General features: G+C 44.2%; 1 protein-coding gene across 1 annotated transcript in view; it reads right to left on the minus strand.

Annotated features, from left to right (window-relative positions):
- CRACDL (CRACD like) overlaps positions 1 to 13,664 on the minus strand; it is a 64,573-nt gene extending 50,909 nt beyond the window's left edge. Inside the window, exon 1 of the mRNA XM_081254392.1 lies at positions 13,429 to 13,664. Within this exon, the coding sequence (XP_081110518.1) occupies positions 13,429 to 13,502 (74 nt within the window). The 5' untranslated portion in view covers positions 13,503 to 13,664. The remainder of the gene's footprint in view (positions 1 to 13,428) is intronic.
- Positions 13,665 to 18,925: the final 5,261 nt, after the last annotated feature.

An 18,925-nucleotide genomic window follows, 5' to 3' on the forward strand; every position in this document is an offset into this window, starting at 1 on the left:
AGCCAGAAGGAGAACCATAATTAGAAAGGCAATGTGGCAAATAGCCAGTTATCTCTCAGCACCCCTTTTGCTTCTCACTGTAACTCAAAGTTCAAGTCAAGTGGCCCCAGTGGCCCCTCAACCAGCTTCCGCCCTCCACCATCCCACCCCGTTGCTCTGACAACTCAAGTCCAAGTACAGGAAAACTTGTTCTTTAAACCTGGACCTGAGGGGGCCTCCTCAGGGGTTCTAATTAACTCAAAAGGGTGCTGAGCCTCCAGACCCCGCTGCACAGCACTCATCAGTGTGCATCTGGGCGCCTGCAGGATCCAGGGGAGTTCTGGGTCCAAAGAAGGATCCTTGTGAGGGCTGCCCCATGCCTCTCTCTGAACCCTAACTCACCAGAGGCTTCTCCCCAGCTTCCAGCAGAATTCCATCATTAGTTGCAGCTTATACTGAAAAATTCTACAGAAGTTTATTCACGTGAAGAATGAGAACCGATTTTAATATGGTATTTTAAAGGTACCCATCCATTACACTTATTTACACAGTGCTAAGAAAAATATCTGTATCCTGATTACATACCTCTGAGCCCATAACTGTATACAAAAACCTTAGTGTCCACCCCTACAGACCCACTCATTCCACACCACCCTCCAGGCCCTGTTTGAATCTCGGTGGCAGTCTGTCTCAGCCCCTGTACCTGTCTTCACAATGCTCACCACAGCTGTCAACAGCAACTTGTTTGTTAGGTGTCTGCCGACCACTCCCCTCACTTCCAAGGCTGTGAGCTTCTATGCCGGTCACATCCATTGCTCTCTTACCAGCAGTAAACAATCCAAAAATGAAGTTAAGAAAACAATTCCATTTACAATAGCATACAAGAATAAACTACTCAGGAATAAATTTAACCAAGGAGGCGGAATACTTGTACTCTGAAAACTACAAAACATTGTTGAAAGAAATTAAAGAAGACATAAATAAGTGGAAAGCTATCCTGTGTTCACGGATCAGAAACTTAATATGTTTAAGACAGCAATACTCCCCAAATTGATACACAGATTCAGTGCATTCCCTTATCAAAATCCCAGATGGCTTTTTACAGAAATTGACAAGTTGATCTGAAATTTCGTATGGAAATACGAAGGACCCAAAACAATCTTGAAAGAGAAGAACAAAGATGGAGGACTCGCACTTCGCAGTCTCAAAACTGACTACAAATCTACAGCAATCAAGAATGCATGGTACTGGCACCGAGATAGACATAAAGATTAACAGAATTCAGGGTCCAGAAATAAAATATATTTATGGCCAACAGATTTTCAACATGGGTGCCAAGACAATTCAATGTGGGAAGAATCAGTCTTTTCAACAAATGCTGGAACAACTGGACATTCACATCCAAAACGTAATTTGTACTCCTATCTCACACTGTACATAAAAATTACCTCACAGTGGGTCATAGACTTAAATGTAAGCACTAAACCTAGAAAACTCTTTGAAGAAAACATTAGAACAAATTTGTGATCTTGGGTTAGGCAATGATTACTCAGATGCAACACCAAAAGGGAAGACAGATAAGTTGGACTTTATCAAACGTATAAACTTTTTGTTTCAAACCTATCTATCAAGAAAGTGTAAAGGCAGCTCACAGACTGGGAAAAATATTTGCAAATCATATATCTGCAAATCATATATCATATAGGGATTTGTACCCAGAATATATAAATAAGTCTTGTAACTCAATAATAAAAGACATCCATTTTAAAATAGATGAAGGATTTAAACAGATACTTGTACAAGAAAGGTAAACAAATGGCCAATAAGCATATGAGAAGATGTTCAACATAATTAATCATCAGGGAACTGCAAATCCAAACCAAAGTGAGATACTACTTCACACTCACTAGAATGGCTCTAATCAGAGAGACAGACAGTCACAAGTGTTTGCAAGGACATGGAGAAATTGGAACCCTAACTCATTGCTGGTGGAAATGCAAAATGTTATAGCCACTTTGGAAAACAGTTCCTAAAAAAAACCCCACAAAACATAAAGATACCATACAGTCTGACAATTCCATTCCTAGGTATTTACCCTAGAGAAATAAACACATATGTCCATGGAAGATTCTAGGGAAACAGTGGAGTAGGAGGCACCAGGAATCTGTCTCCCACTTAGAAAACAACCACACTGGCAGAATCTGTTTAAGGTAACTATTTTGGAGTCCATTTAAGGCTTGCAACTTCCCCTGGAAGGTTGGTATGCAAATTGCAGTTAAATTCAGTCAATTTCAGCTCTTAGCTCAATAGCATCTACTCACCCCCACTCCCTACCCCCCGACAGGCAGCCATGAATCTGTTCCTGGAGCAGCTTGCACGCAACTTGAAGGAACCATGGTGGGCAAAAAGGACCCTGCTCTCCAAATACTGGGGATCTGTGCTGTGATTAATGCGTAGGATGAGAGAGTTGCAGACAAAGAGGTGGGCCGCCACGATTGCTGCACCTCCCCCTACTGTTGCAAGCCCCTCCCCTTCACTAACTTCCAGGAGCTTTAAAGGCCTGGGCTGGTGCTCCATTTCTCCTCCCCCACTTCAGTTTTCTCTCTTCCCCTTTTGGGAGCCAGACATTAAGTACTGGGGCATTCAAAAGCAAACTGTATATATGGGGCAAATGAGAAAGTTACTGTATATGCCCAGGGAAAGGCACAGGCTTAGAAAAGATCTGAGAAGACCTTAAGATTACAGTTCAGGCTGATCCTTGGCACAAAAATAAAGCCCAGCAAACCCAGAGGAAGGGGGAGAATCCGATTTCCAGAGTTACCACATTATTAGATTCAAATGTCCAGTTTTGAATCTGAAAAAGATCTGGTGGCAAATCTACTAGACTAAGACTTTAAAACAACTATCTTAAAGATGCTCAGAGAACTAAAGACGCAGAGAAAATGAAGAAAATAATGTATGAACAAAATGGAAATATCAATAAAAAGACAGAAAACCTTAAAAGGAAGCAAAAAAAAAATCTGGAGCTAAAAATAATAATAATAACTGAAATGAAAGATTCACTAGAGGGTTTCAAAGGCAGATTTCAGCCAGTAGAAGGAAAAATCAGAAAACTTGAAGATAGGACATGGATAAGGTGAACAGAGCATAAGGGACCTGTAAGACACCATCAATTGGATCAAAATACACATTGTAGGAGTCCCAGAAGGAGGAGGGGGGAGAAAGAGGGCAGAGAGAATATTTGAAAAATTAATGGCCCCAAACTTCCCAAATTTGATGAAAGACACGAATGTAAACATCTAAGGAGCTCAATGAATTGAGATACGTTATAATCAAACTGTTGAAAGCCAAAGATAAAGAATCTTGCAAGCAGCAAGAGAGAAGCAAATCATCACACACAAGGAACCCTCAATAAGATTATCAGCAGGTTTCTCATCAGAAACCCTGGAGGGTAGAAGGCAGGAGGCCAATATATTCAAAGCGCTAAAAGGAAAAAAAATAAGCCAACTAAGAACCCTGTACATGGCAAAGCTGTCTTTCAAAAGTAAGGGAGAAATTAAGACATTTCCAGATAAATAAAAGCTGAGGAAGTTTGTTACCACTACACCTGCCCTGTGAGAAATGTTCAAGGGAGTCCTGCAGGTTGGAATGAAAGGGAACTAGACAGTAACTTTAAACCATATTTTAAAAATGGATAAAGAATATGTGGTATGTATACAGAATGGAATACTTCTCAGCCATAAAAAAGAATGAAACTTTGCCATTTGCAGCAACATGGATGGACCTGGAGGGTATTATGCTAAGTCAAGTAAGTCAGACAGAGAAAGACAAATATTGTATGATACCACTTATATGTGGAATCTAAAAATACAACAAACTAGTGAATATAACAAAAAAGAAGCAGACTCACAGATACAGAGAACAAATGAGTGGTTACCAGTGCAGAAGGGAGGAGGGGCAATATGGGGGTAAGGGATTAAGAGGTATAAGCTATTAGATATAAAATAAGCTACAAGGATATATTGTACAACACAGAGAATAGAGCCAATATTTTATAATCAATGGAGTGCAAACTTTAAAAATTGTGAACCACTATATTGTACACCTGTAACATAATATTAAAAATCAACTCTACTTCAATTAAAAAAAACTAACTTAAAAAAGCTCAGTAAAGGTAAATACATGGCAGTTATAAAATGGTAACTATATACATGGTAAATACATGGGCAATTATAAAAGCTAGTACAGTTACCCTTGAACAACATGGGTGTGAATTGCCCAGGTCCACTTAAATGTGAATTTTTTCAATAAATATGTACTATAGTACTACACAATCCACGGCTGGTTGAACCTCTGGATGCACAGCCACAGATACGAAGGGCCAAGTGTAAAGTTAGACTTGGATTCTGGACTGCGTGGAGGGTTGGTGTCCCCAACACCAACATTGTTCAAGGGTCAACTGTATTACTGTAACAATGGTTTGTGACTCCACTTTTTGTTTTCTACACAATTTAAGAGACTAATACATTTTTAGAAAGCAATTCGTCTCCAGCTATAAGGTCCTGCCATCCCCGGAAAAGAGTTAATAAAGCCACTGGAGTACCCATCCATGGTAAAAGAAAAATAACAATTAGTTGTCTAAGAGCTAGTATTACTGTAACTTTGGTTTGTAACTCCACATTTTATTTGCTACCTAATTTAAGAGGATACTGTATTTTTTCAAATTATTAATTTATGTTTCTGCACACACAATGTTTAAAGATGTTATTTAGTGGCATCAACAACTGAAAGGAAGAGGAACAGAGATGTAAAGAAGCAGAGGTTCTGTGAGTCATGGAAGCTAAGCTGGTATAAATCCAATTAGAGTGTTATAACTTTAGGATGTTAAATGTAATCCCTATGGTAACCATAAAGAAAATAGCTGTAGAACACACACAGAAGGAAATGAGAAAGGAACTTAAAAGTTTCACTACTGGGCTTCCCTGGTGGCACGGTGGTTGAGAGTCTGCCTGCTGATGCAGGGGACACGGGTTCGTGCCCTGGTCCGGGAAGATCCCACATGCCGCGGAGCGGCTGGGCCCGTGAGCCATGGCCGCTGAGCCTGCGTGTCCGGAGCCTGTGCTCCGCAACGGGAGAGGCCACAACAGTGAGAGGCCCGCGTACCGCCAAAAAAAAAAAAAAAAATCAACTAAACACAAGAGAGGACAGTAATGCAGGAAATGAAGGATAAAAAATTTATAAGGCATAGAGAAAACAAACAGCAAAATGACAGAAGCAAGTCTCTCTTTATAAGTTGTAAAAAGGAAGGAAATTCTAAACTCTGCTACCACATGGATGAACCTTGAGGATGTTATGCTAAGCAAAATAAACCAGTTGCAAAAAGACAAATGCTGAATGATTCCACTATTTATTTAGAGGAGTCAAAATCATAGAGACAGAAAGCAGAATGGTGGTTGCCAGGGGCTAGGGAAAGGTGGAAGGGGGGTTAGTTTAATGAGTACAGAGTTTCTGTTCTGCAAGATGAAAAGAGTTCTGGAGATGGATGGTGGTGATGGCTGCACAGGATGGATGTACTTAATACCACTGAACTATACACTTTAAAATGGCTAAGATGGTAAATTTTATGTTATGTGTATTTTACAACAATAAAAAAATGGGGAAAAACGCACACAAAAACGTATACACCAATGTTCAGCATTATTTATAATAATCAAAAAGTAGAAATAGCCCAACAATTGATGAATAAATTTAAAATGTGGTACATACATATAATGGAATATTATTCAGTCGTAAAAAGGAATGATGCACTGATACATGCTACAGTATGGATTAACCTTGAACACATTATGCTAAGTGAAAGAAGCCAGACACAAAAGGCCACATACTGAATGATTCCATTTATATAAAATACCCAGAATAGGCAAATCCATAGAGAAAGACAAATAGATTCCTGTTCGCCTAGGATTGGGAAGTAGGGTGCTGGGGGAGGGAGGTAGAAGGGGAAGTGACAGCTAATGGGCACAAGGTTTCTTTGGGGGAGATGAGTATGTTCTAAAATTAGATTACGTTCATAGTTGCGCAACTCTGTAAATACACTAAAACCTATTGACTGCACACTCCTAACAGGTGAACTTTATGGTAGGTAAATTGTATGCCAATAAAGCTGCTGGAAAAAAAGCGTGCCCAGAAAAAAAAGGTGAAAGAAAGACATTTTTGGAAAAGAAGACATGATACAATGTGTCACCAGCAATCCCACAGTAAAGCAGGGAAGAAGGATATGATCTCAGATGGAAGCCTGGAGGTGTAGGTAGGAATGGAGGGCAGTATATGTGAGTAAATCTAAACGTGGACGAGACGAGCAGGTTGTCTGGATCTCAACCAGACGCCCGGTACACAACTGGCAGGAATGTGCCTGCCCTGCTCTCCCTGGCCCACAGGCTTCACTTCCTTCCAGCCCAGAACCTTTGCAGATGTTGCTCCCTCTGCTTGAATGCTTTTCCCTGCTCTTACACTCCACTTCCTTCTATCAACTCCCACTCAGCCCTCAGGTACCAGCTTCACTTCCACATCCCCCCAGGGGTCTGATCGGATGAGCCTGCGCCTCCCACGATGCACAGTGAGAAGCCCTGAACCTTCTGTCCACAGCACTCACCAGTTTTCATTACACCTCTGTTTGCACGATTCTGTGATCTGGTTCCTCTTTCTGGATTTAAGCCTGCTTACCTTCCCTATACCTTTAACTAACTTTTCCTTTTCTTGGGGAAAAAGACAAAAATAAACTGGGACTTGACTATTGTTCTCTAGTGAGTCACACCAGGATCTGCCTGTACCTTTTTTTAGAAAAATAAGTTTCACATGACTGAGGCAACGGAATGTGTAAGGCTTGCAAAGTTCCTGTGAGAAATCTCTGCTTGAAAATTCTGCCAGCTTTACTGCCTCATGATAGATACTTTTATCCTCAAGAGCAGAAGACTTGACCTCTGCTCCCACCCCAAGGTGGCAGGGGCATTGGCGGTGGACCTCTCCATGGTCACGTCTCCTCGAGGGTGCCAGGGGACCTCCTGCCCTTCAGAGTAGACACCTCGATGTTTCCGTGCAAAACCTGCTCCATCCACCTGTCGGGAAGGGTAGATCCACTCTGACATAGGGGAGAAAAGAAAGCAAAGAAGTCACCCAGAAATAAACCCACACACCTACGGTCAATTAAACTATAACAAAGGAGGCAAGAACATACAATGGGGGAAAGACAGTCTCTCTCTTCAGCAAGTGGTGTTGGGAAAGCTGGACAGCTGCATGTAAATCAATGAAGTTAGAACACACCCTCACACCATACAAAAAAATAAACTCAAAATGGCTTAAAGACTTAAATGTAAGACATGACACCATAAAACTCCTAGAAGAGAACATAGGCAAAATATTCTCTGACATAAATCGTACCAATGTTTTCTTAGGTCAGTCTCCAAGGCAACAGAAATAAGAGCAAAGATAAACAAATGGAACCTAATCAAACTTATAAGCTTTTGCACAGCAAAGGAAACCATAAACAAAACGAAAAGACAACCTATGGACTGGGATAAAATATTTGCAAATGATGCAACCAACAAGGGCATAAGTTCTAAAATATACAAACAGCTCAAACAACTCAATAACAGCAGCAACAACAAAACAACCTAATCTAAAAATGGGCAGAAGATCTAAATAGACATTTCTCCAAAGAAGACACACAGGTGGCCAATAAGTACATGAAAAGATGCTCAGCATCGCTAATTACTAGAGAAATGCAAATCAAAACTACAATGAGGTACCATCTCACACTGGTCAGAATGGACATCATTAAAAAGTCTACAAATAACAAATGCTGGAGAGGATGTGGAGAAAAGGGAACCCTCTTGCACTGTTGGTGGGAATGTAAATTGGTGCAGCCGCTGTGGAAAACAGTATGGAGGTTCCTTAAAAAACTAAAATTAGAGTTACCATATGATCCAGCAATCCCACTCCTGCGCATAAATCCGGAGAAGACTATACTTTGAAAAGATACATGCACCCCAGTGTTCACAGCAGCACTATTTATAATAGCCACGACAAGGAAGCAACCTAAACGTCCATCAACCGATGAATGAATAAAGAAGATGTGGTGTATATGTATACAATGGAATATTACTCAGTCATAAAAAATGAAATAATGCCATTTGCAGCAACATGGATGGACCCAGAGATTATCATACTAAGTGAAGTAAGTCAGAAAGAGAAAGACAAACACCATATATCACTTATATGTGCAAATGAACTTATTTATGAAATAGAAAGAGTCTCACAGACATAGGAAACAAACTTATGGTTACCAAAGGGGAAAGGGGGTGGGGGGGGATAAATTAGGAGTTTGGGATTAGCAGATACAAACTACTATAAATAAAATAGATAAACAAAGAGGTCCTACTGTATAGCACAGGGAACTATATTCAATATCCTATAATAAATCATAATGGAAAAGAATATGAAAAAGAATATATATACATATACACATACATATATATATACATATATATATATACATATATATATATAAAACTGAATCACTTTGTTGTACCCCAGAAACTAACACAACATTGTAAATTAGCTATACTTCAATTTTTTAAAAAGTAGCAAAGAAATCAGATGAGTGAAGTGGTGAAAGCCGAGAGCTCAGACACTGAGTCACAGCGCTCGGAGGATAGCGGGAAGGAAACAAAGGAACTTACTGGGCGGTCAGTTTCCTATCGACCTATAATTGATTATCTTATTAAAATACTAAAATTAGGCTTGGCCTAGAGAAGTCAGTCATCCCCTATCTGGCTAAGGATGTAAAACTTGAAGACTAACTCCTTGAGAATAGGGACCATGTACCAGCATGGTACTGCCACACAGGAGGTCCTTAATAAAGATTGTTGAATGAATGAACGAGTGAGTGAATGAACCAGAAGCATTTATAACACTTGTTAGAAAGGATTCACCTCCTGATAAAAATGACACAGCATCAACTACCCAATCACTGTTCCCAAGACCACACAGTACTCCAATGTCTTAAGGAGAGACGTCCTTCTAAATCCATGACTTAGCTACACGATGTCACATTTCTTTAGCCTGAGTTCTTCTTGTCCATTGTCCCCCTTTAGACATCAGGTGCTCTATAACGATGCAGAGCCTTTGGGAGTCAAGGAATATGGATGCAGAGGAGGTCTCTGCTCCAGATGCCTTGCTCCCGGCTTCCCTTCGGCCACAGCTGGGCAGGGACAGTTGGGGCACCCAAAGAGAACAAGGCGGTGGCCACAACTGGCTGGGCTGTTTCTTTGCAGAGAAACAGCAGAGCTTCATTCAAATAAACTTAGTCATCCGCAAGACAAACGGCACAGTTTATAAGCATATAAATAATATCTTATGTAAGGTAAACTACACCACTTTTTGAAACTTATGTAACAGTTGATTTTGTGGTAGTCAGAGTCCTTGTGAATGGACACATTGATTGGTTACTTAGCTGGGAATGCATATAGCTGGCCAATGCAGCACATACCTATCTACCGTGTATACATGTATACACACACACAGGAACCTGTGTTCACGTATGCAGCCTACGTCTACATGAATGCTCCTCAGCAAAGCTCATGTCTCAGACTGTGATGCATGACAGCTTTCACAGGAGTTACCTGTTTTCACTCACCTAGAAATGAATGTTTTCATATGAGATTAAAAAAACGTTAGTTTAGACATTTTCAGGTTATTAGAATAAAACAAATCTATTAGCGACATTTACAAAACCATCATTTCGGGCTTCCCTGGTGGCGCAGTGGTTGACAGGCCGCCTGCCGATGCAGGGGAGGCGGGTTCGTGCCCCGTTCTGGGAAGATTCCACATGCCACGGAGCAGCTAGGCCTATGAGCCGTGGCTGCTGAGCCTGCGCGTCTGGAGCCTGTGCTCCGCAGTGGGAGAGGCCACAACAGTGAGAGGCCTGCGTACCGCAAAAACAAACAAACAAACAACAACAACAAAAAAACCCCATCATTTCAAAAACAGGTAAGCAAAAGAGCTTCAAACTTTGCAACCTCAGAAACTGCATTCACATAATTCCTGGGAAAATACAATCTAACGCTGGAGTGTGTTGCCAAGATGCCACCTAACTCGGAAACGTTCAGTCTCAGAGTGAGAGGTGTAAGCTGTGGGTGCTGATCGCTGCCCACACAGGACGAATGGACCCAGGGCCCAGGGCTCAGGGAAGCTTTATGAAGACTGGTCTGTTTTTAACTTCATGAGTTTATTTACGTAATAAATTCCCCCTTTTAAAGCATTTATACCAAAAATAATGACACGAAGAAAGTTCTTAAGGCTAAATTTATCTAGGATGTTCCATATGTGATTGGCATTTCTGCAGCACAGCAGATGCAGAATTAAGGTTTTGCTTTGTGTTTTTTTTTTTTTTTAATTAGGAAGTCATGCTCCAAAGTCTATTAATGAGGAGACATCACACCACCGCGCTCTATTCTGGTCCATTCAAAATAGGCAGCATCACTTTTGCAAATATGTTCCTATAAAAGGGTTTCATCTTCAAGGAATTCATGGAAAAGACTCTGACAAGTACAGGTTTCTGGTAACTGACTATACTGCTGAACTGAATGAATAAGCATTTTCAGAACTCTAATGGAAAACTGATGAATTCATAAAAGTGCTAACAAAAGATCAAGATGAAAAAAAATTAATTACATGGGATGGAGTGAACCGATGAGGATGATTATAATTTTTGTGATTTTCTGTTTGGATAAAAAAAAAAATCCCACAAGGACTCAGAGGCAAAAAATATACAAACCAATTTTCACTGCAAAGTAAAGGAGCTGTTACAGTGGAGGATTACTGGGCTGAATGTCAATATTATGACATAGTATGAGTGTGCTTCCTGTTTGGTAATTGCAATCATTGTTGCTTTTGTTGTGGTCATCCATTTACAATGCTTGGTGTCAGTCTATCTCTTGTAAAAATAAAATACAGTGTGTGCGTGTGAAAACATAACCAAAAAAATAGGCAGCATCAGACACTGAGGTTGAATAATTACAAGTAAGAAGATTTTTACAAAACAATAACAATGATGGTGACTTCCATGCACAGGGCTTTACACAGTACAAAGGCCCATGTTCCCGAGGACTCCTCTGGTTGTTGGGTTCCTGTCCCTAGGTAGCAAACGAAGGAAGTGAGGCTTGGCGGGTGGACAGTCTGTCCAGGTCCCCCAGCATCCCCACACCACCAGATGTCTGCTGCCAAAGGTGCAACATCCGTTTCCCAAGACGGTCCACCCAGCCCAGGTGATGGGCAGATGTGACCATCACTTAGATCAACAGAGGCTGCCATACTGGAATTTTCCATTTGGTATATGAGACATGCAATTTGTTTACTTATACTTGCAAATGCATTTCAACCACGTCATAGCTCTACTTCCCTCTGTACTATCATGACCGAAGCAAAAGGCACCGAGGGCCAAACATTTTCAAAGCATGAGGTCACCTGCAGCAGGGGGTGGTGGCTCTGAAGGTCCACTGGCCTCTGCTCCAAAGGAATCGGGCAGGTCACTGCCCTCAGCAAATCTGTCAGTTAAGAACAAGCCCTTTGGCATTATGTGAAGTGAAATACGTCAGACAGAGAAAGACAAACGCTGTATGATCACTTACATGTAGAGTCTAAAAAATACAACAAACTAGTGAATATAAAAGAAGCAGGCTCAGAGATAATAGAGAACAAATGAGTGGTTACCAGTGGGGAGAGGGAAGGGGGAGGGGAAATATAGGGGGAGGGGAGTAAAAGGTACAAACTATTAGGTATAAAACAAGCTACAGGCTTCCCTGGTGGCGCAGTGGTTGAGAGTCCGCCTGCCGATGCAGGGGACACGGGTTCGTGCCCCTATCCCGGAAGATCCCACATGCCGCGCAGCGGCTGGGCCCGCGAGCCATGGCCGCGGAGCCTGTGTGTCCGGAGCCTGTGCTCCGCAGCGGGAGAGGCCACAGCAGTGAGAGGCCCGCGTACAGCAAAAAAAAAAAAAAAAAAAAAAAAACAAGCTACAAGGATATACTGTACAACACGGGGAATACAGCCAATATTTTACAATAACTATAAATGGAGTATAACCTTTAAAAAATGTGAATCACTATACTGTACAGCTGTAACTTCTATAATATTGTACAGCAACTGTATTTCAGTTAAAACATAAATTAAAAGAACAAGCCCTCTGGTGCTGATCTTTAGCTACAGGAATCATTCTTTATTTTTTTTTTTAACAGTGAAAAGCATACAAATTTATTTATGTTTTACATGGCACAGGAGCCTTTATAAGGAAGTGAAGATCCAAAGAAATGATTAAGCCTGAGTGTTTTTATTCTAGGTTTGATGAAGAGTAGAAAGTTGCGGGAAATAATGATAGGAGCCATAAAGGATATGAGCTAAGGATAGTAAATGGGGTGAAACAGCAAGCCTGTGCTTTCAGGTTCCTCTCAGTCTCCCCCCATCTTTGGAGATAAGGATGCTCCTTTCCTCCAAGTATAAGGAGGACACCTCTCACATGAGAGTCTTATGACCTGCTTCAGGGTAGAAAGGGAAGCGAGCCCTTCCTATACCTGCCATTTCTCAGATTCCTTCAACTTAAAATAATTATTCTGTCAAAGTGGCATATTTTGGGGTGACATATCCTGATTCCCTTTACTTTCTTTCTTTTTTTTAAACATCTTTATTGGAGTATAATTGCTTTACAATGGTGTATTAGTTTCTGCTTTATAACAAAGTGAATCAGTTATACACATACATATATCCCCATATCCTTTCCCTCTTGCATCTCCCTCCCTCCCACCCTCCCTATCCCACCCCTCTAGGTGGTCACAAAGCACCGAGCTGATCTCCCTGTGCTATGCGGCTGCTTCCCACTAACTATCTACCTTACATTTGGTAGCGTATATATGTCCATGACTCTCTCTCACTTTGTCCCAGTTTAGCTGCAGGAATAATTCTCATGATCTTTCGCTTCGTCCTCCGCTGTCTCCTCTCCACCTGAAGCACACAGACTGTGCCATGTGGCTCCAACTCCCAGGCCTGGGCTGTTCAGAGGAAATGTTCTGTCTCCCAGCCCTCTGCTGCTCTCCTTCTCCCGTCCTTTCACTCCCCACCCTCTCACCTTAGCTCCCTGTGTCCCTCTCTTTCAATATATGCATGTGTCACAAAGAAAATAAAGAAAATCATTATTTTGTCCCGGAATTCACGCAATTCAAGGAACTATATAATATACAGAATGATGCCTGTAAGGAAAAAGGTCATACACGACAACAGATGCTGAAAGTCGATTCTTGAACCCCAGGGGCTGGGGGTCGTGGCCGGGCCTCCCCCAGCTCCGCCCCTCCGCCTCCCCCACCCCACCCCACCCCGACCTCTTGGCTCTCAGAGGCCCACCTGGGCTCAGGCCTGATGCACTGGTAAAAGGCAGCCATCTTCGTGAACGTGGAGGGGGCCTCCGGCACTTTCATCCTCTGGGAGAACAGAGGGCCTTCCCTGTTCTCCCCAGAGGGGCTTGGGGCTCTCGGGACACCCCCTGGGTGCTGATCAAGAGCTTCGTCCCCGTCTCCGGAGCAGCACCTCCGGGCCCCGAGGGCTTCGGCCAACTCCTGCGGTCCCGCGGGTCCCCCGGCAGGTGTGCAGCCCAGGGCAGTGGACGCTCAGACACACACGCACTTCCTCCTTCCCTCCAAACACGTGGACGCCCAGGGTGGGGCCGGAGCCGACACCCGCCTCCCTCTGAGCGGAGTCGCTGCCCAACTGCTGAGGGTGGAAAGTGACAAGCCCGGGCTCCGTCTTCCTGCGCTCCCAGCAGAGGCGGGCAAAGGGCACTGATTGCCCCATCCATCCGAGCAAGGGCTCAGGGCCCCAGGGGCACGTCCACCCCCTGCACGTGTGCTCCCTTGCACTGGCTTTCTCCTTATTCCTTCTTCAAGGGCCAGCATGTTGCCGCGGGTCCTGGATGTGTTTTGTGAACTGCCTTCCTGGGACCTTCCAAAGGCTCCTCCTTTCAGTCAGGCACCTGCTCAGCAGCTCGCTGTAGCAAGGACAGAGTTCCAGCACTCCCTGCTGGAGGCCACACCTGGCAGGTGCGCAGGCCACGCCCCCCGCCGCAGAGAAATCACCAAGGGCAGCCCACAAAAAGCCGCCTCCCTGATGACTGGCAGCTGCCACTTCAAAGTAATAGATTCCTGCCGTCCAGCTTCGCAACTCCACCTGAGTTCGTCCAAGGTCTAAAGGCTGCTAACCGGCACAGTCAGCAGTTTCCAGGCAATGTCTGGAGGGCTGACAGAAGGCTCTGGATGACAAGCATGAGTCTGTATTACTAAAACCAAGGGGCAGCAGGCAGCAAGGGTGACTCCTGAGGATGATTCTTAGAAACCATCTTAGAGGAAGTCCTAGCTTCCTCTTCTGTTTTCCAAAATGCATCCATATATATAAAGTTCTGGTCAAATGGCTTATAATTTAAATAATAAAGCATAACCAATGTATTTGATGGTGAACAAAGAAAGCAGTGAGTTTAGCGAACTTGGAAAATGACCACTGAGTGCTTTTTGACGGCAGTCTACATCTACTTGCCCTTGTACGCTTTACAGTCTAAATATTTGCTGCCTGGATGCTGCTAACAGAACAGCCTTCTCCGGGGAGAAAGACAACGGGCCGGCAGGGGGGTCCCATCTCCCGTGAGGCGATCCAGGGGCAGAGTGGACCTCTGTAGGGTCGGGACGGGTCTCAGCCTCGGGGTGGATGTCTCTAAAGAGTGGCCCCAGCCAGCACTCCTCTCTCCCCAGAGGCCAAATCCAACAGACCCACAGCTGCAACTCACCCCACCAGAGGCCGGCTCAGCAGCCAGCGGCGTTGAACTTGGAGCCACCCTGCCACTCGCTACGGCCGGCTCTGCTCTGAGCCTGGTCAGCACTCCCTGCTAGTCCAGGGCAGTGCCCAGCACAAGACAACACCCTTCAGACTGACACAACACCACAAGGGGATGCGGTGTCGCATCTTGGGGTCACACTGAAGGCCCCAGGGACCGAGAGGGACCCTGAAGACCAGGGAGGGCCCTACCACCACCCGCTCACGCGCACATGCCTTCTCACTGTCCCTCTACCACGTCCCAGCGTGCTCCCCACGGCGCACTGTTCACACGTCTTAAATCTCTGCTCAATGTTAAGAAAAAATTTCAGGAATTTCCTCTCTTTGATGCTTTCTTTGCCCTTCTTTGCCGTGCCCAACCACACATCCCCCAGGACATGGGAGAACCAAACTAAAAGGCCAATAACACCCCTGGTGCATTCCTATTACAATGCAATTTATCAACTGCAACAGAAAATCTTTTCTGAAAGAAAATCAAAAGGCTTTGTGATAGGACCGCCTCAGGCCTTTGGTCTCGTTTTATTCAGAGAGAAGAGAATGAAGCAGGTACCAGTTCCAAGATGGTCTATATTCTCTCTCATTCAAGGCTCACAACCAGCTCTGAATTAAATGGTATATATCCTTTTTGCAGGTGAGAAAACAGAGGATCAGAGAAGTTAAGCAAATGGTCCAAGATCACTGAGCCGGCTTAAGTGGAAAATCTGACACTCAAATCAAGGCCTGTGCCTCACCCAGCTGTGAGCTCTTCCCCACGAGGGCAGCTGCCTACTAAGAAGCCCTGGTCAAGATTTCAAGTGACCAGTCAAGTTAGATATTCTCTGGGCTGGAATCTGGCAGCAAGCATCAAAAGCCTTCAAAACCCTTGCTGATCTGGTAACTGCACTCTGGGAATTTGTCCTCAGGAGATCGTCAAGTATCCCCTTAGAACAGCCCCCTGGAAACATTCTAAAGGCTCATCAGTAGGAGACAGAAACAGGAGACTGGCTATGGTGTTGGGACATGTCACGAGGTCACTAAAAACCCTGTTACATGAAAATATTGATTGACAAGGGAGAATGCCCACAATACATTGCAAGGGGGAAAAGTAGGCTACAACAGTACTTCTAAAGGGAATATGCATCCCAGAATCTGAAGAGCTTGCTAAACACAGATTCTGCCTCAGTAAGTCTGGGGTGGGGCCTGAGATTCTGGTATTTCTAACAAGCTCCTGGATGACACCAGTGATGTTGCCCATAGACCCTCCTCTGATGAGCACCATGCTATAAATAGCGTGTGCCATAAAACCCATTGTTACTTTTTTTTTTTACAAGTCTATTAATGCATAAAAGGAATTCAGGAAGGACCACAAAAGGATGTGATCTACAGTTATTTCTACATCACAGAATTAGGTGTATTTTAAACTTCTTCTCTGCGCCTTTCTATGTTTTGCAAATTTTCTGATTGAACGTGTATTTTGCTGATAATTAGGAGACGCTCCAATAGTTTCCTTTAAAGACCAAGCAGTATGTGGTAAACAGGCTGGGACTTAGGACTGAGGAACTTAGGATTTAAGTTCCTGTTCCTCTCTAAGGCTCAGTTTCCTAACCTGGTAAACCTGAGGAGTGGCTGGGTGCCAGCCCCGGCGCAGATTCCAAGTGTAAGTTTCTGCCCTGCTCTGGCCACACGGCAGGATCTCAGCAGTGTCAGGACCCGCCCTCTCCACTGCTGGAAATGAGAGCTTGAGTCTTTGACAAGCAGTTTCTGTCATTTTTCCAAGGTACTTTCACATTTGCTTCCCCGTTCGTCTGCACACCATTTCTTTGACGACAAGCTGGAGGAGGAATGATCGCTGTAAAGCTTAACAAGTACCGACCTGCAAGGAAGGCGAGCAACTTGCCCAGGGTCAGCGCCGGCCGCCTACAGGGGGCTTCGGTGCCAGGACGCAGTGTCCCCTCATGGCTCCACTACCTCTGACGACCCTCTCACACCCCCATCCCAACACCCCACCCTACACACACAGGACCAGCCCGCTGTGCTCTGGCCCCGGGCCAGAACGGTCCCCTGAGCGGAAAGGGCCTGGGTGGAGCAGGGATGCAGAACAGGGTCTCCGTCAGGAATCAAGGTGGGGAGACCCCACACCTCATGCCCCTTGGCCCACCCATGCCTCTGAGAGTAGCCCTTCCTTGCTCACTCCTGGGATTTCAAAAACATCACGATGTGCTTTTTCTCCTGTAACATTCTGAACTGCTTAAACACCCGTAGAAGAGATGAGCTCACTAGCCATGAATTCTTTCCAGCTGCAAAGGCAATCACACCAAACCATCAGGCCCCCAGAGCCCAAGGGAGCACTTCAGTTACTTAGAGTGGCTACTTACAAGGGTCAGGAATGAGGGAGACAACTTTAAGTCTTCTCTCTGCTGTGTGTTGTTCAGAGTGAACCTTTGCAAGTGGCACCTGTCACCTATGTGGCCTTTACTTGCTTAGTATCCCAAAGAGACATTATAAAGAGCACAATGGCCATCATGAGTTATACTGATATTTAACCAACCCCCCTCCCCGCCCCCCAAAATGGAAAGAACAGCCGTAGGTCAAATTGCCACATTGACAGTTTTTCACAGCTCTTCCCAGTTAAACGCAACTCTATGGAAACACAAAAAAGACAAAAACATAGAAGGGAAGCACCCTAGCTGGGAGTCAGCAAGAATTCTGCACGTACTGCTGGGCAGAAGTCTCTCCACCTCCGGCCACATGGGACCAGCCACCCCCCCAACTCAAGGGATACAAGGAAGTCCCCGGGTGTGAGAAGGCAGGTCCCTGCTGTCTGTGATGGAGGGAAGAGGGGAAGGTCCCAGCTGGCAGGGAGGGAGCAGGAGAGAGGGTAGTAAAGCTGGGAGAGTGAGCCGGTGGGCATCAGGCAGAACTGTGCTGGAGAACCCTGCGGCCTGAGGACGAACACACAGACACACATGATTCAACACGGGGCATCAGGGATCCCTGGGCAATAACATGCTGCTGCTGAGGACAGAAATAAAGAGGTGCCACACAGAGCCAGTGTCTGCATTCATAAAAAAATCAAACATGACAGTGTAAGAGCCAAGAACAAAGCTGCCTCCATACTGGATCTGTTTCTTTTATTTGAACCTCTGTATTTTATTGCTTTTGCTACAAGAATGTTGTCTATAGCCTGAAATATACAGGACAGCCCATTCTCGAGGCTCTGACCTTTAAAGGTATAGCACTTTTCCACTCATACAGAGACAATAAGTTGCAGAACAGAGAAGACCATTTGTCTTGTTGAAGGTTTACAGAAACATCCTGACCTGACCTCCGTGAAAAGGTGCGAGAACAAAGGATTCTGACACCAAGAAGTCTGCAACAACCAGCTGCACTCCCTCCCCTTTTAGCATAAAAGAAGCCTGAATTCTAACTCGGGGAAGATGGTTCTTTGGGACACTGGTCCACCAACTTCTTGGTCTGCTGGCTTTATGAATGAAGTCATTATTCTTTGCCACAACAACTTCTCTCTTGATTTAGTGGCCTGTCATGCAGCAAGCAGTATGAGCTTGGACTCAGTAAAAACAGAAACCAGGCAGCTAATGAAACTGCACATTCACCCCTGGTGGGCTGGCACTTCAGCCAAGGATTGGCCTCATGGGCCTGCAGGACACTGTGTGTCACCACATAAATGTGGCCTGCCTGCCCATTCACTTGCCTCTTGGTCAACTCCCAGATTACCCATCAGCCAGCTGGATCCTGCTTAGGCCACAAGCCCCCAAAACTGGCTTCCTGTACTTGGGAGCAAAAGCCATGGTGCTCCAGGGATCTCCCTGACCTAGCGAGATTTGAGGAAACTATAAAATTACTGAAAACAAATTCTATGTATGGACTTGTTTGTCATTATTTTCTTAATTGAGCAAAAACATAGTTAATGTCATTTTAGTGACTTTATAGGTCTAAAATCGCCCGGCTAGTTCAGTAACTAAAAGGGTATTAACTTTGTTTTCACTTTAACTTAAAAATAGTTTAGACAAACAATACAAAT

Source organism: Mesoplodon bidens (assembly GCF_964165515.1).
Source record: "Mesoplodon bidens genome assembly, chromosome: 14".
Classification (NCBI taxonomy): domain Eukaryota; kingdom Metazoa; phylum Chordata; class Mammalia; order Artiodactyla; family Ziphiidae; genus Mesoplodon; species Mesoplodon bidens.